At 42.9% G+C, this 27,086-nt stretch overlaps 1 protein-coding gene across 3 annotated transcripts in view; it reads right to left on the bottom strand.

Moving 5' to 3' along the window:
• The window catches only part of LOC123766927 (Ig-like and fibronectin type-III domain-containing protein 1), a 155,681-nt gene that overhangs the window by 34,444 nt on the left and 94,151 nt on the right, over positions 1-27,086 (bottom strand). For 2 of the 3 annotated variants that reach the window (XM_069307413.1, XM_069307415.1), the window contains 13 exons: positions 23,755-23,865; positions 22,905-23,102; positions 22,369-22,530; positions 21,290-21,425; positions 19,735-19,837; positions 19,280-19,497; positions 12,067-12,270; positions 11,056-11,265; positions 10,070-10,560; positions 8,330-8,505; positions 7,260-7,528; positions 5,538-5,748; positions 107-229 (listed from right to left, as the gene is read on the bottom strand). In XM_069307413.1, the coding sequence (XP_069163514.1) occupies positions 107-229; positions 5,538-5,748; positions 7,260-7,528; positions 8,330-8,505; positions 10,070-10,560; positions 11,056-11,265; positions 12,067-12,270; positions 19,280-19,497; positions 19,735-19,837; positions 21,290-21,425; positions 22,369-22,530; positions 22,905-23,102; positions 23,755-23,865 (2,612 nt within the window). Of the gene's footprint in view, positions 1-106; positions 230-5,537; positions 5,749-7,259; positions 7,529-8,329; positions 8,506-10,069; positions 10,561-11,055; positions 11,266-12,066; positions 12,271-19,279; positions 19,498-19,734; positions 19,838-21,289; positions 21,426-22,368; positions 22,531-22,904; positions 23,103-23,754; positions 23,869-27,086 lie in introns of all 3 variants that reach the window. The other variant, XM_069307414.1, reaches the window with a different exon arrangement.

Raw genomic sequence — 27,086 nt, 5'->3', positions numbered from 1 at the left:
TGCTGGGGTCACTCACCTGGTGGATGAGGATGCTGGGGTCACTCACCTGGTGAATGAGGATGCTGGGGCCACTCACCTGGTGGATGAGGATGCTGGGGTCACTCACCTGGTGGATGAGGATGCCGGAGATGTAGAGGGAGACGGTGGGGGGCGGGGACCCCATGGCGATGCACAACACGGTCATGGTGGCGCCCTCGATGATCAGGTTGATCGGGTGGACTGTTGGGGTCTGCAGGCGGAACGGAACTCATCAACAAGAGCATCAACACAAACATCAACACAAAACATCAACACAAACATCACCACAAACATCACCACAAAACATCACCACAAAACATTAACACAAACATCAACACAAAACATCACCACAAACATCAACACAAAACATCAACACAAAACATCAACACAAACATCAACACCAAACATCAACATAAACATCAACACAAAACATCACCACAAAACATCACCACAAAACATCACCACAAAACATCAACACAAAACATCACCACAAACATCAACACAAAACATCAACACAAAACATCAACACAAACATCAACACCAAACATCAACATAAACATCAACACAAAACATCACAAAACATCACCACAAAACATCAACACAAAACATCACCACAAAACATCACCACAAAACATCAACACAAAACATCAACACAAAACATCACCACAAAACATCACCACAAAACATCACCACAAAACATCAACACAAAACATCAACACAAAACATCACCACAAAACATCACCACAAAACATCAACACAAAACATCAACACAAAACATCAACACAAAACATCAACACAAAACATCACCACAAAACATCACCACAAAACATCAACACAAAACATCAACACAAAACATCACCACAAAACATCAACACAAAACATCACCACAAAACATCACCACAAAACATCAACACAAAACATCAACACAAACATTACTACAAAACATCAACACAAACATCAACACAAAACATCAACACAAACATCAACACAAACATCAACACAAACGTCAACACAAAACATCAACACAAACATCAACACAAAACATCAACACAAACATCAACACAAACATCAACACAAAACATCACAAACATCAACACAAAACATCAACACAAAACATCAACACAAACATCAACACAAAACATCAACACAAAACATCAACACAAAACATCACCACAAACATCAACACAAACATCACCACAAACATCAACACAAAACATCACCACAAAACATCAACACAAAACATCACCACAAAACATCAACACAAACATCAACACAAACATCAACATAAACATCAACATAAACATCACCACAAAACATCAACACAAACATCAACACAAAACATCAACACAAACATCAACACAAAACATCAACACAAACATCAACACCAAACATCACCACAAACATCAACACAAACATCAACACAAACATCACCACAAACATCAACACAAAACATCAACACCAAACATCAACATAAACATCAACACAAACATCAACACAAAACATCACCACAAACATCAACACAAACATCACCACAAACATCAACACAAACATCAACACAAACATCAACACAAACATCACCACAAACATCAACACAAACATCAACACAAACATCACCACAAACATCAACACAAAACATCAACACAAACATCAACACAAAACATCAACACCAAACATCACCACAAACATCACCACAAACATCACCACAAACATCACCACAAACATCAACACAAAACATCAACACAAACATCAACACAAAACATCAACACCAAACATCACCACAAACATCACCACAAACATCAACACAAAACATCAACACAAACATCAACACAAAACATCAACACAAAACATCAACACAAACATCAACACCAAACATCAACACCAAACATCACCACAAACATCAACACAAAACATCAACACAAACATCAACACAAAACATCAACACCAAACATCACCACAAACATCAACACCAAACATCAACACCAAACATCACCACAAACATCACCACAAACATCAACACAAAACATCAACACCAAACATCACCACAAACATCAACACAAAACATCAACACAAAACATCAACACCAAACATCAACACAAAACATCAACACAAAACATCAACACAAACATCAACATAAACATCACCACAAGAACATCAACACCAAACATCACCACAAACATCAACATAAACATCACCACAAACATCACCACCAAACATCACCACAAGAACATCAACACCAAACATCACCACAAACATCAACATAAACATCACCACAAGAACATCAACACAAAACATCACCACAAAACATCAACACAAAACATCAACACAAAACATCACCACAAAACATCAACACAAAACATCACCACAAAACATCACCACAAAACATCAACACAAAACATCAACACAAAACATCACCACAAAACATCACCACAAAACATCAACACAAAACATCAACACAAACATTACTACAAAACATCAACACAAAACATCAACACAAACATCAACACAAACATCAACACAAACGTCAACACAAAACATCAACACAAACATCAACACAAAACATCAACACAAACATCAACACAAACATCAACACAAAACATCACAAACATCAACACAAAACATCAACACAAAACATCAACACAAACATCAACACAAAACATCAACACAAAACATCAACACAAAACATCACCACAAAACATCAACACAAACATCAACAAGAACATCACAAACATCAACACAAAACATCAACACAAACATCAACACAAAACATCACCACAAAACATCAACACAAAACATCACCACAAAACATCAACACAAACATCAACACAAACATCAACATAAACATCAACATAAACATCACCACAAAACATCAACACAAACATCAACACAAAACATCAACACAAACATCAACACAAAACATCAACACAAACATCAACACCAAACATCACCACAAACATCAACACAAACATCAACACAAACATCACAAACATCAACACAAAACATCAACACCAAACATCAACACCAAACATCAACATAAACATCAACACAAACATCAACACAAAACATCACCACAAACATCAACACAAACATCACCACAAACATCAACACAAACATCAACACAAACATCACCACAAACATCAACACAAACATCAACACAAACATCACCACAAACATCAACACAAAACATCAACACAAACATCAACACAAAACATCAACACCAAACATCACCACAAACATCACCACAAACATCACCACAAACATCACCACAAACATCACCACAAACATCAACACAAAACATCAACACAAACATCAACACAAAACATCAACACCAAACATCACCACAAACATCACCACAAACATCAACACAAAACATCAACACAAACATCAACACAAAACATCAACACAAAACATCAACACAAACATCAACACCAAACATCAACACCAAACATCACCACAAACATCAACACAAAACATCAACACAAACATCAACACAAAACATCAACACCAAACATCACCACAAACATCAACACCAAACATCAACACCAAACATCACCACAAACATCACCACAAACATCAACACAAAACATCAACACCAAACATCACCACAAACATCAACACAAAACATCAACACAAAACATCAACACCAAACATCAACACAAAACATCAACACAAACATCAACATAAACATCACCACAAGAACATCAACACCAAACATCACCACAAACATCAACATAAACATCACCACAAACATCACCACCAAACATCACCACAAGAACATCAACACCAAACATCACCACAAACATCAACATAAACATCACCACAAGAACATCAACACAAAACATCACCACAAGAACATCAACACCAAACATCACCACAAACATCAACATAAACATCACCACAAGAACATCAACACAAAACATCAACACCAAACATCAACACCAAACATCACCACAAACATCAACACAAAACATCACCACAAACATCAACACCAAACATCACCACAAACATCAACACAAAACATCACCACAAACATCAACACAAAACATCACCACAAGAACATCAACACAAAACATCACCACAAGAACATCAACACCAAACATCACCACAAACATCAACACAAAACATCACCACAAACATCACCACAAACATCAACACAAAACATCAACACAAAACATCACCACAAAACATCACCACAAACATCAACACAAAACATCACCACAAGAACATCAACACCAAACATCACCACAAACATCAACACAAAACATCACCACAAACATCAACACCAAACATCACCACAAACATCAACACAAAACATCACCACAAACATCAACACCAAACATCACCACAAACATCAACACAAAACATCACCACAAACATCACCACAAACATCACCACAAAACATCAACACAAAACATCACCACAAAACATCACCACAAACATCAACACAAAACATCACCACAAGAACATCAACACCAAACATCACCACAAACATCAACACAAAACATCACCACAAACATCACCACAAACATCAACACAAAACATCAACACAAAACATCACCACAAAACATCACCACAAAACATCAACACAAAACATCACCACAAGAACATCAACACCAAACATCAACACCAAACATCAACACAAAACATCAACACAAAACATCACCACAAACATCACCACAAACATCAACACAAAACATCAACACAAAACATCACAAACATCACCACAAACATCAACACAAAACATCAACACAAAACATCACCACAAAACATCACCACAAAACATCAACACAAAACATCACCACAAACATCACCACAAACATCAACACAAAACATCAACACAAAACATCACCACAAAACATCACCACAAAACATCAACACAAAACATCAACACAAAACATCACCACAAAACATCACCACAAAACATCAACACAAAACATCACCACAAGAACATCAACACCAAACATCAACACCAAACATCAACACAAAACATCAACACAAACTCTTCAACTTTACCTCCAAAAACTAACATATGATAAAAATCAATTACACACATTATGAGATAATGTCTACGAACACATCTTTTTTATCTTCCAAATTTAATTAACTCAGTCAGTAAAAATGTGGAGGAATGTTTCGTGTTTCAATTATCTGATACTTTTCTGCCCCCTAAATTAGTTTTAAAGAATGAGTTGTTCTACTGTACATTGTGAGGGTTGAGGGGGGGGGGGAGGTGATTGTGAGGGAGGGGTGGTGGGGGTGATTGTGAGGGGGTGATTGTGAACGTAGTTGTGAAAGGAGGTTTAAAATGGGTGATTGTGGGGGGTTGACTGGGTGAATGTGTAGGTTCAGAGACACAACATTCTCACTAGGCCTATTATGAGTTCAATACTGGTAGGCCTATTGTGAGTGATTCCATATAGATCTATTGTGTAAAACCTCCCAATAAACTTGCAAAAGATTCATCGGTGAACTGGTGAACAATCAGGGCTGGTGGCGAATGAACAACCTGCCAGTTGACTGACCTCGACGAAGGCCGGGTAGGCCGGATCCGTCCAGGCCAAGAGCGTCTCAGACGGCCGACTCTCGCCCATGTTGTTGACGGCCGTGACGTAGATGACGTACTGCGTGTTGGGCGTCAGGGACTCCAGACGCAGCGCCGTGGAGCCCGTTGTGGTGACGTTGTAGACGCTCGCGTCCACTCTACTTCCCAGCGCCCGGTAGTGTAGCTTGTACCTGTGAGGTGAGGCACAGTGGTGGAGTGTGAGGTGAGGTACAGTGGTGGAGTGTGAGGTGAGGCACAGTGGTGGAGTGTGAGGTGAGGTACAGTGGTGGAGTGTGAGGTGAGGCACAGTGGTGGAGTGTGAGGTGAGGCACAGTGGTGGAGTGTGAGGTGAGGCACAGTGGTGGAGTGTGAGGTGAGGCACAGTGGTGGAGTGTGAGGTGAGACACAGTGGTGGAGTGTGAGGTGAGGCACAGTGGTGGAGTGTGAGGTGAGGCACAGTGGTGGAGTGTGAGGTGAGACACAGTGGTGGAGTGTGAGGTGAGGCACAGTGGTGGAGTGTGAGGTGAGGCACAGTGGTGGAGTGTGAGGTGAGGGACAGTGGTGGAGTGTGAGGTGAGACACAGTGGTGGAGTGTGAGGTGAGGCACAGTGGTGGAGTGTGAGGTGAGACACAGTGGTGGAGTGTGAGGTGAGGCACAGTGGTGGAGTGTGAGGTGAGGCACAGTGGTGGAGTGTGAGGTGAGGGACAGTGGTGGAGTGTGAGGTGAGACACAGTGGTGGAGTGTGAGGTGAGGCACAGTGGTGGAGTGTGAGGTGAGACACAGTGGTGGAGTGTGAGGTGAGGCACAGTGGTGGAGTGTGAGGTGAGGCACAGTGGTGGAGTGTGAGGTGAGGGACAGTGGTGGAGTGTGAGGTGAGACACAGCTGCCCTAAGAGGTGAGTATACTGTCTGGGGGTTGTATAGAGAGGATGGGTTTCTACAGGACCTTCCGCATGTTCTTAGGACCTTGTTCTTTTCCATAACAGCATAAGAACATGAAAAAATTAAAAAAAACATATGAACATTTATATAAAAGTAACTGCAAAAGACCTATTGCCATATACGAGGCAACTTATATTAATATCCACCCAAACTCATTCATATATATATATATATATGTCTAGCCTACGCTTGAAACAATCCAGCGACCCCCCACGTCTATTATGTTACCCGGTAGTTTGTTAGGGAACTCAACAGCCCTGTTTCCAAACCAGTATTTACCCAGGTCTTTCCTGAACCTGATCTAGCCTATATCTATTGTTCCCAGTTGTGTTGTGAGTAGATATATTCCCCACGTCATTATTTCCTCTTTCTCACACCCTCTTTCACCAATATAAATGCTTCAATTTCTCCTCGTCTATCTAGAGAATGTAAATTATGCTTTTTTCTGTTATAAGGAATTTTAATGTGTTTTGTGACCTGTTATAGGCACAAAGACACATTTTATAGATTAGAAAATATTGATTAATCAGGAGACTTAGTAAACGAGTACTAAGTACTCGTTTACTAAGTATTTAGCACTTAGCTAGTACTATACTAGCCAGTACTATTGAGTCAAAGAATCTAATTGTCTAAAAATAACAGGACATAGAGACACGAGGGTAAAATAGTTGAGTGATACCTGAATGAGACACTAAGCCTCCTGCAGTGTTCATCAAGTCTTATAGGTCTCTAAAAGTTGAATGGGTGAGAATAGACTCACGTGAACTTATCTGTGGGGAGCGCCAGCTCGGGCGGCTGCCAGATGACGGTGAGGGTGGTGGCGGTCTTGCCGTCGAGCACCAGGCTGTGCGGCGACGACGACACCCCCGCCATCAGGCTCCCGTTCAGGGCCCCTTCACTCACGTTGATGGTCAGCACTGACGAAGGCAGCGACGTTCCCTCCTCGTTCATCGAGATCACGAAGAAGTTGTACATGTTCCCGGTCTTGAGCTGGGACACGGTGGCCACGGTGTCTGAGATGTTCATGGTCTGCAGGTGGAGGAGTACCCACTAAGAATACCCTATAAGAACACCCACTAAGAATACCCTATAAGAATACCCACTAAGAATGCTGTCGCCCTACAGAGAATGTCACGATATCGGGGTTGACAATAATTATCTTAAAGTAGACATATGACAACAAAGGAAAGTGGCCAAGTGTGGCCCTACCAGGCCGCCCCTGTATACCACGGTACACCTTCAGTATACATAGCTTCCACGGTACACCTCTATATACATCTTGAAACAGAATACATTTCTTTGTGCATGTATGCCTTGAAGAAGGGTACAGCCATGTATATGTATTTACACAGAGAAGTGGCCGGGTACACCTCACAATGTATTTACACCAAGAAAATGTACACCTCTCAGTGAGTATACACCGAGAAGCACAGAACACCTCAGCGAGGTGTATGGATGATTGCAAAGTCTTTATTATAGCAACAATATTGATAACCACTTTACTTGCTGGTCAATACATGATCTAGACAACACTGCCTTCCTCTCTCTCTCTCTCTCTCTCTCCTGCACCAACACGTCTCACGCAGGCGCATTACCTACATATTCAAATTGTTTTGAGCTTCTCTGAAGCAACACAAAGCCCGCTTCGGCGTAATACAATTAGCTGTTCATATGCATGTAAAAGCCTCGTCTGCTCGTACGTTAAATTTAATCCTCTGGGTCAGAAAAACATGCTAGTGGGCGAACACTGCTCGAGTAACTCTGAATCAACGTGGCTCTCACACTGACTCAGCGTCCAATATTGTGTCCGCTGGCACTGCCTATACGTACGTTGTTGAGGGCGAAGACGGCCTTTGAGGCGGAGTGCTTGTCCACGCTCTGGTAATGGAGTTGGTACTGCGTGACGTTCGGACCGTTGTCGGGGGCCTGCCATATTAAGGTCACCTGGCCCGCACCGACCTTAGTGGCGTGCAGGCGGCTGACCGGCGCTGGCAGCAGGTCCACACCTGAGACAGGGGAGTGAAAAGTTGTCGTTCAGTGCCCCTCTGAAGCTCCTACAGTACAGGAACAGTGTTACCTAAAGTTACTCCAGTAGGAGAAAAGGTGAACAGCTTCCCCCCAGTTGTTCAGTCTGTGAACACCTTGCCCCAGTGTTCAGTCTGTGAACACCTTGCCCCAGTCTTCAGTCTGTGAACACCTTGCCCCAGTTGTTCAGTCTGTGAACATCTTGCCCCAGTTGTTCAGTCTGTGAACACCTTGCCCCAGTGTTCAGTCTGTGAACACCTTGCCCCCAGTGTTCAGTCTGTGAACACCTTGCTCCAGTCTTCAGTCTGTGAACACCTTGCCCCAGTTGTTCAGTCTGTGAACATCTTGCCCCAGTTGTTCAGTCTGTGAACACCTTGCCCCAGTGTTCAGTCTGTGAACACCTTGCCCCAGTGTTCAGTCTGTGAACACCTTGACCCAGTCTTCAGTCTGTGAACACCTTGCCCCAGTGTTCAGTCTGTGAACACCTTGCCCCAGTGTTCAGTCTGTGAACACCTTGCCCCAGTGTTCAGTCTGTGAACACCTTGCCCCAGTCTTCAGTCTGTGAACACCTTGCCCCAGTGTTCAGTCTGTGAACACCTTGCCCCAGTGTTCAGTCTGTGAACACCTTGCCCCAGTGTTCAGTCTGTGAACACCTTGCCCCAGTCTTGTCTGTGAACACCTTGCCCCAGTGTTCAGTCTGTGAACACCTTGCCCCAGTGTTCAGTCTGTGAACACCTTGCCCCAGTGTTCAGTCTGTGAACACCTTGCCCCAGTGTTCAGTCTGTGAACACCTTACCCCAGTGTTCAGTCTGTGAACACCTTGCCCCAGTGTTCAGTCTGTGAACACCTTGCCCCAGTGTTCAGTCTGTGAACACCTTGCCCCAGTGTTCAGTCTGTGAACACCTTACCCCAGTGTTCAGTCTGTGAACACCTTGCCCCAGTGTTCAGTCTGTGAACACCTTGCCCCAGTGTTCAGTCTGTGAACACCTTGCCCCAGTGTTCAGTCTGTGAACACTGTGAAACAAGCCCAACAATGCCGATGTCATTTGCATATTGAAGCTTACCTTCCGGAACGCCCAAAACCTGAAACACAAAGCTGGAATTTAAGTGTGCTTTGTTGCACGGAGTTATTAAACCAGGGGAAACTGGCCCCTGATTAAACTAGCAGCAACTGGCACCACATATTCCTCTACGGAATGTGTACGTGTGTGGCACCTACCTTCGTCAACGGAATGTGTACGTGTGTGGCACCTACCTTCGTCAACGGAATGTGTACTTGTGTGACACCTACCTTCGTCAACGGAATATGTACGTGTGTGACACCTACCTTCGTCAACGGAATATGTACGTGTGTAGCGCCTACCTTCGTCAACGGAATATGTACGTGTGTAGCGCCTACCTTCGTCAACGGAATGTGTACGTGTGTAGCGCCTACCTTCGTCAACGGAATGTGTACTTGTGTGGCGCCTACCTTCGTCAACGGAATGTGTACGTGTGTGTGGCACCTACCTTCGTCAACGGAATGTGTACGTGTGTGGCACCTACCTTCCTCAAGGCACATCATAATGTTGCCGATGTAGGGCATGCAGACGGTGGGTGTGGCGTTGTTGGAGTTGAAGGAGCCGGAGCAGAGGGCGGAACAAGCGTTGGGCACTCCACGACGTTGACAACACGGCATGTGGTTCCGTCCACCCACGGCACACCTCAAGAGACTGGTCAGCTCGTTCGTGCACGTCACCACCAGGGCTCTGACGTGCGACATGCGCGCGTTGTAGTCGCAGAGAGGCATGCAGCCAGGGCTCAGGTTGACGCTGCGACAGCACTCCGTCACGTTGTACGCGTTGTCCTGGAGCCGCTGTACGCGCGCTTCTGAGGGCGTGCGGAAGAGCACGCGCTCCGAGGGGTCGCCCGTGCCGTGCTTGTTGACTGCCTGCACGTACACTTCGTACTCCGTGTCCGGGCACAGGTTCTCCAGCACGTACGGTGACTTGTCCGTGTACACTCCGTGGTACGACACCTCCATGTTGTTTATGAACCTGCAACAGTAAACACAGTTGATGTACAGTTGAGAGGCGAGACCAGTTGAGAGGTGGGACCAAAGAGCCAAAGCTCAACCCCCGCAAGCACAACTAGGTGAGTACAGGTTAGTTTACTCCTCGGAAGAATATTGAATATATTCCCTCATCTCACATATTTTTAAAGTAATTTACATACCATTAAGTTCAACCGTGAAGTTATCCTTCATCAGTAATCCATCATCGTAGTCACTTAACAGTGTCACAGTAGACCCGTATGATACCAGTACACTACCAGCCATCAAACAGTACACAGTGCCCAATACACTACCCATCTCACCCTACACTACCAGTCACGCTCACTGCAGGTATCATCGGTCGACAGAGCTTCGGCCTCACACACACACGCGGGGTCCACGGTTCGAGCCTCGTACAGCCCCAGATGAATAGAATGTTTATTTCCCCGCAAGTGTGGATGGCAATTAATATATATATATATATCACTCCTCAACTTACCATTTCGCGGCACACTCGCGCGAGGGTTGAATAGGCCTGAAGTAGGCGTGGTAGGCGGTGACGGAGTCCCCCAGCAGTGTAGGGGCGGCCCAGTGCAGGAGTACGAAGGTCGGGTTGGTGTTCGTAATGCTGACCTTGCCAGGAGCCCCCGGCAGCACATTGTAACCCTTCAGGAGGCAGCTCCGGTAGTCGTTGAAGTAGTCCACACATCTGGTAAACACAAATCAAGTTATTAAACATGTTTGCAACATTTATGCAATCAAAATAAAGTTTCTTTGAACGCTCTCGCTTCGACGGCATCATTCCTGCCTTCTGTCACATCCCAAATCCTTATCCTGATCCTTATCCAGGTGCTATATAGTCGATATGGTTTGGTGCTTTCTCCTGATTCCCTCTCGTTTCGACGTTTCCTGTGTGTGTGTGTGTGTGTGTGTGTGTGTGTGTGTGTGTGTGTGTGTGTGTGTGTGTGTGTGTGTGTGTGTGTGTGTGTGTGTGTGTGTGTGTGTGTCTGTGTGTGTGTGTGTGTGTGTGTGTATCAGGTTGTTCAGTGCTGGGAGCTGGAGATACACAGATCATTTGTTTACAAAAATGTACAATTAGGGGGATAATTGTTTTTGGTGCAATGCGGTGGGATTGAACTCGCGTCATGCATGCGTCTGGGATGACCCCGGGAAGCAAGTTCAATTCTTTATTGTCAAAGGTCAATGGAGGCGAGAAATAACTATATAGGACGTTGTAAAGATAAAATTGTATCTTTATCTTTTTATCTACTCTTCCGCAAACATAATACCCGGCCTATCATGTGTGAAGTGGAAATACACACACACACACACACACACACACACACACACACACCCACACACACACACCCACACACACACACACACACCCACACACACCCACACACACACACAGACCCACACACACACACACACACACACACACACACACACACACACACACACACACACACACACACACACACACACACACACACACACACACACCTACCTGAAGTACTTGTAGTCAATCTTGGTAACATTGCCGGTGCAGAGCTCGACACAGAGGGGCGGGAGGCCCCGCTCCTTGCAGCAGTCTGAGTGGTCGTAGTCGTTGGCCAGGCAGGAGAATGCCTCGGTGGCCCAGGGCGCGCACACGATCATATCTGGCTCACTGATGTACTTGTTGCTCGGGTCACACAGGTTCCTCAGACACCTGTAACAACACCTTCATTATACACCTGTAACGACAAGTTCCTCAGACATCTGTAATAAGACCAGGGGGACACCTCAACTCCTATGCAACTCCTTAGACACCCGTAACACACACTTTGTTACACTGCTCGCGTTCTGGGTCATCAATGATGCTACGGTGATGCACAGTGACATCACAATGCAACGCCACGGTAGTAGATATATATATATTGATGTTGTATAAAGGGATCGAACCTGCGTTCCCGAACCGTGATGATACATGTGTCTGATGAGTTCAGGGGTCGTGGGTTCGACTCTACGCAGGCTCTATATTTATTAATTCTATGGTACTTGTGTAAAGGTTATTGGACTTGTGGTAAAGTGATCTATATATTCGGTCTCAATGTGTTTCCCTCAGTCTTATGGAGCACAGAAACTTGCGCCTTCTACTACAGGTGTGTGACGCAACCCCAGCCCACCTGTCAGCCCACCTGTCAGCCCACCTGTCAGCCCACCTGTCAGCCCACCTGTCAGCCGACCTGTCAGCCCACCTGTCAGCCCACCTGTCAGCCCACCTGTCAGCCCACCTGTCAGCCGACCTGTCAGCCGACCTGTCAGCCCACCTGTCAACCCACCTGTCAGCCCACCTGTCAGCCCACCTGTCAGCCCACCTGTCAGCCCACCTGTCACATTACTTGGCTTAATGTAATACTGTTGTTATAAACTGGTCTTGGTCGGAGGTCTGGTTGACGACCGGGCCGCGGGGATGCTAAGCCCCGGAAACACCTCAAGGTAACCTCAAAGTAACCTGTGTTTCATCTACAACATCTCCCAAGATTCAGTTATAACTATCACTTCTCTCTAACCCATATTAACCCATACAAAGTTTAACAATTAAGAAACTGGCTGAACATTTTGTTCCAAGGCTACACCAAGTCTGGGCTGCTCATCAGTCTCAGTACAGTGAACATTATATTTTTAAGACTTTGTTGGTCCCGAGGTTGGCTTGAGACCCTCACAAGACTTAAGCCTTCAAGGAGAACGTCTCCGCTTGCAATCCAATTATAACGTCCTTGCATATAAATGCTTGCAATATATTTCTTGCAAGAAATGTATTTTTGATGAGACAGGAAAAGTCTTTTGAGCTGTAGGATAAAATATCCTATTAGTAGCTATCATTATGCTCGAGGTGTTCTCAGTTTACAACGATATAAAGCTTAACACAATTATATATATAATTTATAACTGCGTTGGAGGGGACCTAAACATTCCCTCTAATGTGTTATGTGTGGTTTCCTCCGAGGCTCAGGGTCCCCCTTCTTTTAGCCACAGATTATAAATATTGTAATACAAATAATATGCTGACTATTAACCTGTTAATGAACTTGTCTTGATCTAAAATCCTGACTCGATGTTCAAACACTTGTTAGTGGAGCAGGTTATCTTCTTGAAATTATCTTGAGATGATTACGGGGCTTAGCGTCCCCGCGGCCCGGTCCTCGACCAGGCCTCCTTTCCGTTATATACCCCCCCCCCCAGGAAGCAGCCCGCAGCAGCTGTCTAACTCCCAGGAACCTATTTATTGCTAGGTGAACAGCGGACATCAAGGTGAAAGAAACTCTGCCCATTTGTTTCCGCCTCCGCCGGGGATCGAACCCGGAACCTCAGGACTACGAATACCGAGCGGTGTCCACTCTGCCTACACAAACACACACACACATATATAACATATATATATATATATATATATATATATATATATATATACAGTATATATATATAATATATAGTCCTGGGGACCATTCAGGCTTGTTTGCATTTGTGTTCCTCACGTGTGCCCCAAAGAATGAGGTGATTTGATAAAATGCTATGCCCAAGATTACCATCCGAGTGCCGGCGGGGAAGTGGTTCAAATAGCCTCGGCTATCACTTCCTTATGTCCGGTCGTGATGGTCAAGCGGATTAAGGCGTCCCTGTACATACCAGTTGTGGGAGTATGGGTTCGAGTCACTTCTGGGGTGTGAGTTTTCAGTTGTATATAGTCCTGGGGACCATTCAGGCTTGTTTGCATTTGTGTTCCTCACGTGTGCCCCAAAGAATGAGGTGATTTGATAAAATGCTATGCCCAAGATTACCATCCGAGTGCCGGCGGGGAAGTGGTTCAAATAGCCTCGGCTATCACTTCCTTATGTCCGGTCGTGATGGTCAAGCGGATTAAGGCGTCCCTGTACATACCAGTTGTGGGAGTATGGGTTCGAGTCACTTCTGGGGTGTGAGTTTTCAGTTGTATATAGTCCTGGGGACCATTCAGGCTTGTTTGCATTTGTGTTCCTCACGTGTGCCCCAAAGAATGAGGTGATTTGATAAAATGCTATGCCCAAGATTACCATCCGAGTGCCGGCGGGGAAGTGGTTCAAATAGCCTCGGCTATCACTTCCTTATGTCCGGTCGTGATGGTCAAGCGGATTAAGGCGTCCCTGTACATACCAGTTGTGGGAGTATGGGTTCGAGTCACTTCTGGGGTGTGAGTTTTCAGTTGTATATAGTCCTGGGGACCATTCAGGCTTGTTTGCATTTGTGTTCCTCACGTGTGCCCCAAAGAATGAGGTGATTTGATAAAATGTTATGCCCAAGATTACCATCCGAGTGCCGGCGGGGAAGTGGTTCAAATAGCCTCGGCTATCACTTCCTTATGTCCGGTCGTGATGGTCAAGCGGATTAAGGCGTCCCTGTACATACCAGTTGTGGGAGTATGGGTTCGAGTCACTTCTGGGGTGTGAGTTTTCAGTTATATATATATATATATATATATATATATATATATATATATATATATATATATATATATATATATATATATATATATACTGCCTACTGCCGGGCACGCAGCTCGGCGGCTACTTTACAGTCAGGTGCTGCACCTACTGAAAGCAAACTTTAGATACTTCTTGAACAACTGACGGTAAGTTTGGCGCTGGAGCGATAACTTTGCCACTTCCGCGTGTAGGTCGACAAGGACCCTTGTTTACACTACCCGAGCTCTGGTCTGTGATACTTGTGACGCTTGGTAAACAAAAGCAGTTCAAAGTTATCACCCTGTAATGCTCAGTAAAAAAGGTAGTGCCGCGTAATCACCCTGTGCTGCTTAGTAACAAAGCCGGCTCAATACATCACCTTGTACTACTCAGTAACAAAGACATCTTTGCGAGATCACCCTGTGCTGCTCAGTAACAAAGGTAGCTCTATTTATCACCTTGTACTACTCAGTAACAAAGGCCTCTTTATATGATCACCCTCTGCTGCTCAGTAACAAACACCTTTCAAGTAAATATAAACAGAGAGCAAGAGGTCATGATATCAAAGGCTAAATGCCAGCTGGACTGCTCACATTATTGCAGGAAATCGTGTTGATGCGCTTGCAATTAATCCCATCAATATTGTCGGATTAAATCCTCAATTAGAGCTCCGTGCAGTGAACAACGGAGTGAATATATCATAATATGAAAGAATATTAATATATGTTGCAAGGATACTCAGAGCTGTGTACATTATAAGTAACAAATACATAGATTATTCATTATTTTCAATATATATATACACATAATGTTATTGTTATATATATATTGGTAGTTAAATTAGCATTAGCCACCATCTTACTATTCAATTTTTTATTTATTATTGAATTTGATTTGTATAATTTATTTTCTATATGAATTATTTCGAAATGTTCGTAAAAAATATGTTAGTATATTGGTAAAATGGCCCATAATATAGTTATATGTGACCTCTCTCACTCTTGCCATGCTCTCCCTCAAACCCCCACTCTCTCCCCCACTCTCCCCCACACTCCCCTACTCTCCCCCACTCTCCCCCACACTCCCCTACTCTCCCCCACTCTCCCCCACACTCCTCTACTCTCCCCCACTCTCCCTCACACAAGTCCCACTGCCAAAGAGAAGTATTAATATTAAATATTCCCACTACCAACCTGTCCATCACTCAACATTCTTGTTATGTAAAGTGAACACTTAAGAAACACAACCAGGCACTTTGATGTTCTTAAGAACACTTGTCATTAAAACGTCTACTATATATTTAAGTGGTTTCTCGGGTGGGGGGATTTTCTAAGGGGCTCTGTGATAATTTAGACAGTTCTAAGGGGCTCTGTGATAATTTAGACAGTTCTAAGGGGCTCTGTGATATTTTTAGACAGTTCTAAGGGGCTCTGTGATATTTTTAGATAGTTCTAAGGGGCTCTGTGATATTTTTAGACAGTTCTAAGGGGCTCTGTGATAATTTAGACAGTTCTAAGGGGCTCTGTGATAATTTAGACAGTTCTAAGGGGCTCTGTGATATTTTTAGATAGTTCTAAGGGGCTCTGTGATATTTTTAGACAGTTCTAAGGGGCTCTGTGATATTTTTAGACAGTTCTAAGGGGCTCTGTGATATTTTTAGACAGTTCTAAGGAGGCTCTGTGATAATTTAGACAGTTCTAAGGGGCTCTGTGATATTTTTAGATAGTTCTAAGGGGCTCTGTGATATTTTTAGACAGTTCTAAGGGGCTCTGTGATATTTTTAGACAGTTCTAAGGGGCTCTGTGATAATTTAGACAGTTCTAAGGGGCTCTGTGATAATTTAGACAGTTCTAAGGGGCTCTGTGATATTTTTAGACAGTTCTAAGGGGCTCTGTGATATTTTTAGACAGTTCTAAGGGGCTCTGTGATATTTTTAGATAGTTCTAAGGGCTCTGTGATATTTTTAGATAGTTCTAAGGGCTCTGTGATATTTTTAGATAGTTCTAAGGGGCTCTGTGATATTTTTAGACAGTTCTAAGGGGCTCTGTGATATTTTTAGACAGTTCTAAGGGGCTCTGTGATATTTTTAGACAGTTCTAAGGGGCTCTGTGATATTTGGATGCCTTTCCACGTATAGAAAATACAAATATTATTACCCAACTTAGGTACTGTAATTCGGTTTAAGTTAACCTGACACTAAACATAATGTAATGTTTATGTAAATATGTTCAACACAGAATTAAACATCCAATATTACGTTATTCAAATGTAGTTAAGCTATAACGAATAGCAATTCATCTTTATTGTAAAAAATTATTTTTTTTGAGATATATACAAGAGTTGTTACATTCTTGTACAGCCACTTGTACGCGTAGCGTTTCGGGCAAGTCCTTAATCCTATGGTCCCTGGAATACGATCCCCTGCCGCGAAGAATCGTTGTTACAACCAAGTACACATTTTACTGTTGCGTTAAACAGAGGCTACAGTTAAGGAATTGCGCCCAGTAAATCCTCACCGGCCAGGATACGAACCCATGACATAGCGCTCGCGGAACGCCAGGCGAGTGTCTTACCACTACACCACGGAGACTGCTTAAATTTATTTACAGTCTTTTATAATTAATAATTATAATTAATTAATTAATTATAATTAAATTTAGACTAATTTATTTGGAAGGTGTCTTGCCTGTCTTACCCACTGTCACGTGACCAGCCGCAGCCTGCATGTTGGCGTCAAGTTAGAGCACAAGTTAGACCATAAGTCTAATACAGTCTTTATACAGTGTACAGACTTTATACAGTCTCCGTGGTGTAGTGGTAAGACACTCGCCTGGCGTTCCGCGAGCGCTATGTCATGGGTTCGTATCCTGGCCGGGGAGGATTTACTGGGCGCAATTCCTTAACTGTAGCCTCTGTTTAACGCAACAGTAAAATGTGTACTTGGTTGTAACAACGATTCTTCGCGGCGGGGATCGTATTCCAGGGATCTGCCCGAAACGCTACGCGTACTAGTGGCTCTACAAGAATGTAACAACTCTTGTATATATCTAAAAAAAAAAATAATAAGTTAAAGCAAGGTAGAGCACTGTTGTGCTCTCTCTAGTATGTATGTACTCCAAGGATCCCACACACACACAGGTGTCAGCAAATCTTTCATTCTAACAGCAGTGTGGCGCCCTCTACTGCTGTGCTTCCAAACTGAACTTTTAACTATCTTGTCAAAACGTTAATGATTTTGTAGTAATTATCTTATCATAAGCTCACTTAACTTGTAGTTATCTAGCCTTACTTATCCTGACATCAAGTCACTTGGTACTTATGTTTCATACCTAAATTACCCGCGTCATGATCTCACAAATAATCTCATAACTGTGCTTTAATGTACTACTGTTACAGCCCCGCTCCTGTGCCGGATAACTCCACTACGGGCTCACCATAGCCCGTGCTACTTACAACTTTTGGTTCCTAGTAACTAAATCTAAAACAACAACAACAATATATTTACTTTAGACCTAAATACGACCCATAGCTCTTAAATCAAACACACACACACACACAACCACACACACACACACACACACACACACACACACACACACACACACACACACACACACACACACACACACACACACACACACACACACACACATGTACGCAGCTTGCTGTATAATGTATGATGATCTACAATACACAACTGTGTGTATAGAAGTTCAACAAACGTTTTACAAGGTCAAGTAGGCCTTACAGAAGGCCTACAGTACCAGTGTCTTGCTGAACTGACTGTATCATTGTATGGAACATTTACTGGTGCACACAACTGACTTAGTCATCCTGGATGTGTGGGGCCCATACGATATATTTATCATCTGCTAAATCAGATTTTTATTAAATATCATTAAAATGATTATTATATTTATTATTAATATTATTATTGCATATAATATTAATAATAAAACTTCAATTACGGCCGGAGTCAGTGAATTGTGTAGAGAATATTGAGGAAGAGAAACAGAAGAAAGAGACATAAAGGAAGAGATATTTACGTTGAGAAAGATAATATGGGACATAGAGGAAGCTTTCTAGTATTAGCTGAAGCCATGGGCTACAGCTAACACTACTAGTATATCCGCTGACATCAGTGGATATACCTGCAATGTGGATATACCTGTAATGTGGATTTACCTGTAATGTGGATATACCTGTAATGTGGATATACCTGTAATGTGGATTTACCTGTAATGCTTGACGCCTTTCTCGGAGCAACAAGAGACAATGTCAGGCAGCTCGGGGTGAACGGTCTCCGTCTTGTTGAGCGAGACAGTCTCCGTCAGCACCCGCAGGTTATACTGAGGTAGGGACGAGCCGTGTCGGTTCACCGACATTACCGACACTTCGTACCACGTTAAGGGTGACAGGTTCTTGATGGTGGCGTGGGTCTGACTGGCCGACACCTACAATAAGCAATACAAGAAAAAAACAAATTAGGATTCACTCCAAAACTTCATTCTCTCGGATAATCCGAAAATTCGAACCCCAGGTCGCGTGGTCCTTCCTCACAGTGAGAACCTACGAACGGGTGAGCAACCGAGCCATATCCTATTCTGAAACCTCAGTTCGAACCTTCCATGACCCCCAATGGGGGATTATACTCAACAAATACATTGGTCTATATTTTTACGACAACACACCTTAACCTGAAGTCTCTTGGGGAGATAGAGGTGGTCATCATGGGTGTCCAGGCCCCCTACATCAGTCGAAGTCACTCCGGTGACATCCTCTGGGGGATCGAACCTGGGAATCAAGACCAAAAATAAAACAACATTATTTTTTTGCTGAATTGCAGCTGATTTTTCCGACAAAAGTTATACAGATGGGAAATTGGTTTCATTGATTCATTGATTCACGGGGCACGAATATACGATGAGTGCTTCATATGACTCAACTGTGAATGTCTGACATGAGTGTGTATATACAATGAATACTAGACATGGATTTACAATGAATGTTTGACATGAATATATTACAGAGTTACAATATAATGAATGAATATTAATCCTGATTGCGAGACGTGCGTGTGTGTACACATATGGCAGTATGTGTGTACGTATGTATACATATGAGTGTGTGTGTGTGTGTGTGTGTGTGTTTGTGTGTGTGTGTGTGTGTGTGTGTGTGTGTGTGTGTGTGTGTGTGTGTGTGTGTAAAGCGCCCGCACATATATACACATATGTGCACGAGTTTGTGTGAGGATTAATAAGCGTTTTACCCCCAAGAAAATATTTATAGCTACCCATTAAATTTCGTTATTAATGTTATTATTATTATTTTTATTATTATTATCTCTGTTTTGGGCCGAGGCGCTGTGCTTAGGCTTAATAAACTCTGCTCGTTCAAAACAAGTATATACACATATATTCTGAATGGAATTTGAACATATGTAAATGTGTTATTTATATGCACTTGTGAGCGTGTTTTTATGTACGTGTGAGTGTGTCTTTGTCTATGTATTTGTCACATGTACGTATGTATGTATGTATGTATGTATGTATGTATGTATGTATGTATGTATGTATGTATGTATGTATGTATGTATGTATTGTGTTTTTAATTGTTTTTGTTTATATAAGTGTTGAGAGTGTATATACACTACGTGTATGTGTATTGAATGTGTTTGTTTTTGTATTAGTTACGTGTGTGTGTGTGTGTGTGTGTGTGTGTGTGTGTGTGTGTGTGTGTGTGTGTGTGTGTGTGTGTGTGTTTGAGTGTGTGTGTTTACATATCATTATATAGATGTATTTAACAGATTTTCAAAAAATAGTCTCAGAACGCAGCTTTCATTCCGTGTAGTTGAGCTCCGCCACACTACTCCCACTCATGTCACTGTCATGTCAGTGTCATATCACTGTCATGTCACTGTCACAGGGCCTAGTTGGCCACCATCCTTTCCTGTGTTTCTGATACACATTTTATTGTGACTTAATGTCGCTCCTGACCTCTATATCTCTCTCTCCCTCCTTCGTGTGGGAGGGAGGGAGAGAGGGAGAGGGAGAGGGAGAGGGAGGGAGAGAGAGAGAGAGAGAGAGAGAGAGAGAGAGAGAGAGAGAGAGAGAGAGAGAGAGAGAGAGAGAGAGAGAGAGAGAGAGAGAGAGAGAGAGAGAAAACAGAGACCCCTAGCACCTCCTTGTGAGCACACACACACACAGACGCACACACAAACACACATATATATATCCGAAGCCTCACTTTGTGATGGTGGTGACGTTGATGACGTAGTACTCTGGAGGGGGGGTGCCGGGGTGTGGATGGTCCCAAGTGACGTCTATTGACGTGGGTCCCAACACATCCACACTGGGCGACTCCGGACTCATGGGCAGGATCTCTGTTGACACCCCAAATATTGTACTCCAACATGTCACTCTTAGTCACACACGTTATACACTTTCACCTCTCACAATCATCCAATGACGGATATATATATATATATATATATATATATATATATATATATATATATATATATATATATATATATATATATATATATATATATATATATATAAATGCGAACAAGCTTGAATGGTCCCCAGGACAATATGCAACTGAAAACTCACACCCCAGAAGTGACTCGAACCCATATCACTGTCATGTCATGATGTCCGGTCGTGATGGTCAAGTGGATTAAGGCGTCTTGTACATACCAGTTGCGTTGCTCCTGGGAGTATGGGTTCGAGTCACTTCTGGGGTGTGAGTTTTCAGTTATATATATATATATATATATATATATATATATATATATATATATATATATATATATATATATATATATATATATATATATATATAGCCTTTAATTTTAATATATTATTCAGATCAATTAAGACAAAAGCGTTTTATGACTGTGACAGAAACTTCTGGAAAAGACTTTCAAAGTCATAAACAAAAGAAGGAAACAATGTATGCCAAAAAATAAAAAAAAAATTATTACAAAAAAAAGGCAGAAACATCTTTTGACAAACAGAAAAAAATTCTTACGGTTAGTACAGGAAGCGCAGAGCACAATGCAAGTATCTACTGTATAACACACAGAAACCACAATAGCCTGATGCATCAAATGAACAAATCCCCAAGGGTCCGTGATGAGGATTCGAACCTACGTCTGAGAGGCTCCCAGACGCTGCCTTAATCGACTAGGCTACGACATGGAAAAATAATTGCAACCGGGAGTTCCACTGGACTCACACGGGTGGGGATCCTCTCAGACGAAGGTTCGAACCCTCAACACGGCCCCTTGAGGACTGGTTCATCATACACCGTATACCCACCGACACCCTCGGAGATACACATGAGTGTAACTTCGGTATACGCAGTGCAGGAGAAGTGTGATTGTATATTATCGTCCTGTGTAGTGTATTCTCCCCGACACAGGTCCTGGCAGATGTCAGGGACCCTCTCTCTCTCGCAGCACGGCACGTGATTACGTAGATCTACAGGTAAAAAATGCATAACAAATACATTAGTTACTCCTTACTCAACCACCTGACACGCTTCGCGTATCCACCAGCTTTCTACAAACCCCAAAAAACACACATTTACGAGAACACAAACTGAAATAACACATACAAACATCAACTCACAACTGAAATAACACATACAAACATCAACTCACAACTGAAAGAACACATACAAACATCAACTCACAACTGAAAGAACACATACAAACATCAACTCACAACTGAAAGAACACATACAAACATCAACTCACAACTGAAAGAACACATACAAACATCAACTCACAACTGAAAGAACACATACAAACATCAACTCACAACTGAAAGAACACATACAAACATCAACTCACCTGCCATACACTTAACAATAAGTGGGAAATGGGTTTCACAAGCTTCAGGATCTATGCCAGTTTTGCCCTCGAGAATATTGTGTATGGCGCAGAAACCCAGACACTGTGGCTGGACGCCGTTCTCAATGCAGCACGAGGTGTAGTTATGGGCTGATCTGAGCGCCGTCGTCACCCCATCCGTCGCGTTCCCCGACCCCACTGAAAACATCAACAACCTCGTTTAATTCTCACTCTTTCTCTCTCATTTATCGTAGTTTATAATGATCTCTCCAGTTAACGAGAGCAGTCACCCAAATTTACATTGTATCCGTGCAAGCTATGCAATGTTATATAGAAGTTTCAGGGCAAGAAGGTTAATTATATGCAAATTAGAAGTCTAATTATAGTTCATGAAAGAGGGAGTTATTAGACAGTTAATACAATGAGATTTTTATTTCGTTATGGAGGAGGAGGCGGGGGGGCCTTCCCCCCCCCCCCTGGGGTGGGCGTGTAAAGTTATCATTCTAGAAGGTAAATAATCTTAAAAAAAATACACTTATTCCGGATAATTTTTATCTGTTTTATCAACGAAGCATTTCGTTGACCTTAGTTCTGTACCGGACACCCTGGTAACCGGATTTAATACTGAATATCCGACTGTGATATACTCCAGCTGAACTCCATAAGCATTTCCCAACTTGAAAATTTGGTGTAAATATAAAAAAAGGTGTTAATCTTCTCTGTTATCTGAAGATATGTTTACTGTTTAGGGGTGAGTCTTGGAGCAACGGAGCACGGGTTAACCCTCACATGAGGCTATAGATGAGGCTACCTACCCTCACACCATGTGGAGTGAGACGTGTATACTCACCTGTCACCATGTAGAGAGAGGTCAGTGAGGGGTTGGAGTTTATCTCACACACGTAGACACCTTTGTCCGTCACCTTGGCATTCTTGATGACCAGGACCCAGACGTCGCCTCCTGCTGGGAGACATCGACACAACTCTCATTATATATTGACCTGTACACATCTTGCCTCCGTGGAAGGTTTACATGTAAACAGCTGGACACCTGTAGCGCCATTAGGTTTGAAGGCGCTTTAGTACATCAGTGTAGTGACGTAGTGAGCACTCAAGAACACGGGTTGAACATTAGTAGTCTAGCTCTGATCATTATACTATACACATATTATAATGCATAAATATATTATAATGTGTACAATGACACTGCCATGATGCTAGGTGAAATGTATTGATTGTTTTTTTTCGAATTTAAGTGATACAATATTTAATATTAATAAATAATTGACATTTATAACAGAACATCAATAAAATGCACAAAATTTGACATGTTGCAAATATATGCGACGAGGACTTTGATATGATATAAATATGCAGCTTCTGCATGAAGGGTTTAGTAGTGGAGTTGGCTACATTCTTGACTCACTATGCAGAATCCCGGGGTTCGATTACCGGCCAGGACAGAAGCAGTTGGGTCCAATTTCTTTCCCCCAAATGCACCTTTTCACCTAACAGTCATTAGGTGCCAGGGATCTCGATAAAGCGAATTATTTTTATTATTATTATTCACAGAATAATCTGCTAGCCTCAGTCAAAGTTACTTTGAACTCATCGATCATGCAACACAGATCCGAATTTTGAAGGAATTTTAATATGCTTATTATTAAGACAACTGTTTGTAGAAGTAAATCCTTAATAATTACACATACCCAGCTGTGGGTTCCCTGTATGATTAGTTGTATTATTGTGTATACCTGCTACAACATTATATACATCAGTCATTCGTATGTTGTATTTCCTGACAATATTTCTGGCAAAGCTGAAGTGGTCAGTGATAAGAGAATATGTGAAAAAAAAACTGATTTAGTTTGCTGGGTGGATGATTCTGTGCTGGGTGGATGATTCTGTGCTGGGTGGATGATTCTGTGCTGGGTGGATGATTCTGTGCTGGGTGGATGATTCTGTGCTGGGTGGATGATTCTGTGCTGGGTGGATGATTCTGTGCTGGGTGGATGATTCTGTGCTGGGTGGATGATTCTGTGCTGGGTGGATGATTCTGTGCTGGGTGGATGATTCTGTGCTGGGTGGATGATTCTGTGCTGGGTGGATGATTCTGTGCTGGGAAAATGATATCATTCGTTGTTTAATTATGTCTTCAAGTGTGGATGAGGACATGAGGCCAGTGAGGAGGACACAGTGACTGTGAGGACAAGACACCCAAGATACGTCTTGAACATTACCTCCACTTACAATTAGCCTTACCAAGGTCATCGTTAGGTAGGTCCCATAGTTCACATCCATCCAAGCTTAGACATTACGCTTAAATAACTCTACCTTCAACTAAATAACTCTACTTTCAAGTCGACAACCGACTTGAGAATGGTCCAGGACGGACCGATACGTCGTCGTCCCTTCACTTTATAGTGTGTGGTCTGATCAACATATTTCAGCCACGTTATTGGGACTCCTCGCCTGCATTCTACTTTCGACCAGATTTCAAGATGACCAAATGGACTCATATTGACACTTGTTCAGGCTTACAGGACTCTGACAGCACCAGAACCCATTACAATGGGCCTTTGAGGATACAATATAGCCCAGATGCTTTTCAGAATACTTTACTGGAACTTCTCTACCAAGAAAGCAAAGTTTGGATAAAATATTAAGGTACAACTAGTCCAGTTACTTGAAAGCCACTGAAGTGCATGCTAGCAATCTTCAACGTGAGGTTCTGTTCAGCATTATATCTTCCACATTTCTATTTAAACGTGTTTTTATTCTTTTTTGTCCACAGCCATATAGATAATCAGCCTATGAGACAGTTAGCTATACTGGCTTCTAACTCCTCCAACGATTGATCAACATAGTCAACAATAAAGGATTGAAATGTTAAGTTTTAAATTGCAAATTTCAAAATAAATTTTACAATGACGAGTAAGGAGAATTTAACTGGTGTAGCGTGTGCATAATAGACCCATTGAAAAACAGAGGTGCAATAGGTACTCTGAGAGAGAACTATCAACATCAGAGGCCCGAGACTGTTCAACACGCTTCCACTATACATAAGAGACATAACTGGCCGACCCCTCACAGTGTTCAAGAGAGAACTATCAACATCAGAGGCCCGAGACTGTTCAACACGCTTCCACTACACATAAGGGACATAACTGGCCGACCCCTCACAGTGTTCAAGAGAGAATTATCAACATCAGAGGCCCGAGACTGTTCAACACGCTTCCACTACACATAAGGGACATAACTGGCCGACCCCTCACAGTGTTCAAGAGAGAACTATCAACATCAGAGGCCCGAGACTGTTCAACACGCTTCCACTACACATAAGGGACATAACTGGCCGACCCCTCACAGTGTTCAAGAGAGAACTTTCAACATCAGAGGCCCGAGACTGTTCAACACGCTTCCACTACACATAAGGGACATAACTGGCCGACCCCTCACAGTGTTCAAGAGAGAACTATCAACATCAGAGGCCCGAGACTGTTCAACACGCTTCCACTATACATAAGAGACATAACTGGCCGACCCCTCACAGTGTTCAAGAGAGAACTATCAACATCAGAGGCCCGAGACTGTTCAACACGCTTCCACTACACATAAGGGACATAACTGGCCGACCCCTCACAGTGTTCAAGAGAGAACTATCAACATCAGAGGCCCGAGACTGTTCAACACGCTTCCACTACACATAAGGGACATAACTGGCCGACCCCTCACAGTGTTCAAGAGAGAACTATCAACATCAGAGGCCCGAGACTGTTCAACACGCTTCCACTACACATAAGCGACATAACTGGCCGACCCCTCACAGTGTTCAAGAGAGAACTATCAACATCAGAGGCCCGAGACTGTTCAACACGCTTCCACTATACATAAGAGACATAACTGGCCGACCCCTCACAGTGTTCAAGAGAGAATTATCAACATCAGAGGCCCGAGACTGTTCAACACGCTTCCACTACACATAAGGGACATAACTGGCCGACCCCTCACAGTGTTCAAGAGAGAACTATCAACATCAGAGGCCCGAGACTGTTCAACACGCTTCCACTACACATAAGGGACATAACTGGCCGACCCCTCACAGTGTTCAAGAGAGAACTATCAACATCAGAGGCCCGAGACTGTTCAACACGCTTCCACTACACATAAGGGACATAACTG

The sequence above is a fragment of the Procambarus clarkii genome, chromosome 60, assembly GCF_040958095.1.
Source record: "Procambarus clarkii isolate CNS0578487 chromosome 60, FALCON_Pclarkii_2.0, whole genome shotgun sequence".
Taxonomy (NCBI): Eukaryota; Metazoa; Arthropoda; class Malacostraca; order Decapoda; family Cambaridae; genus Procambarus; species Procambarus clarkii.
Note: the sequence above shows the minus strand (reverse complement) of the source record. Positions and strands in the feature narration are given on the sequence as shown.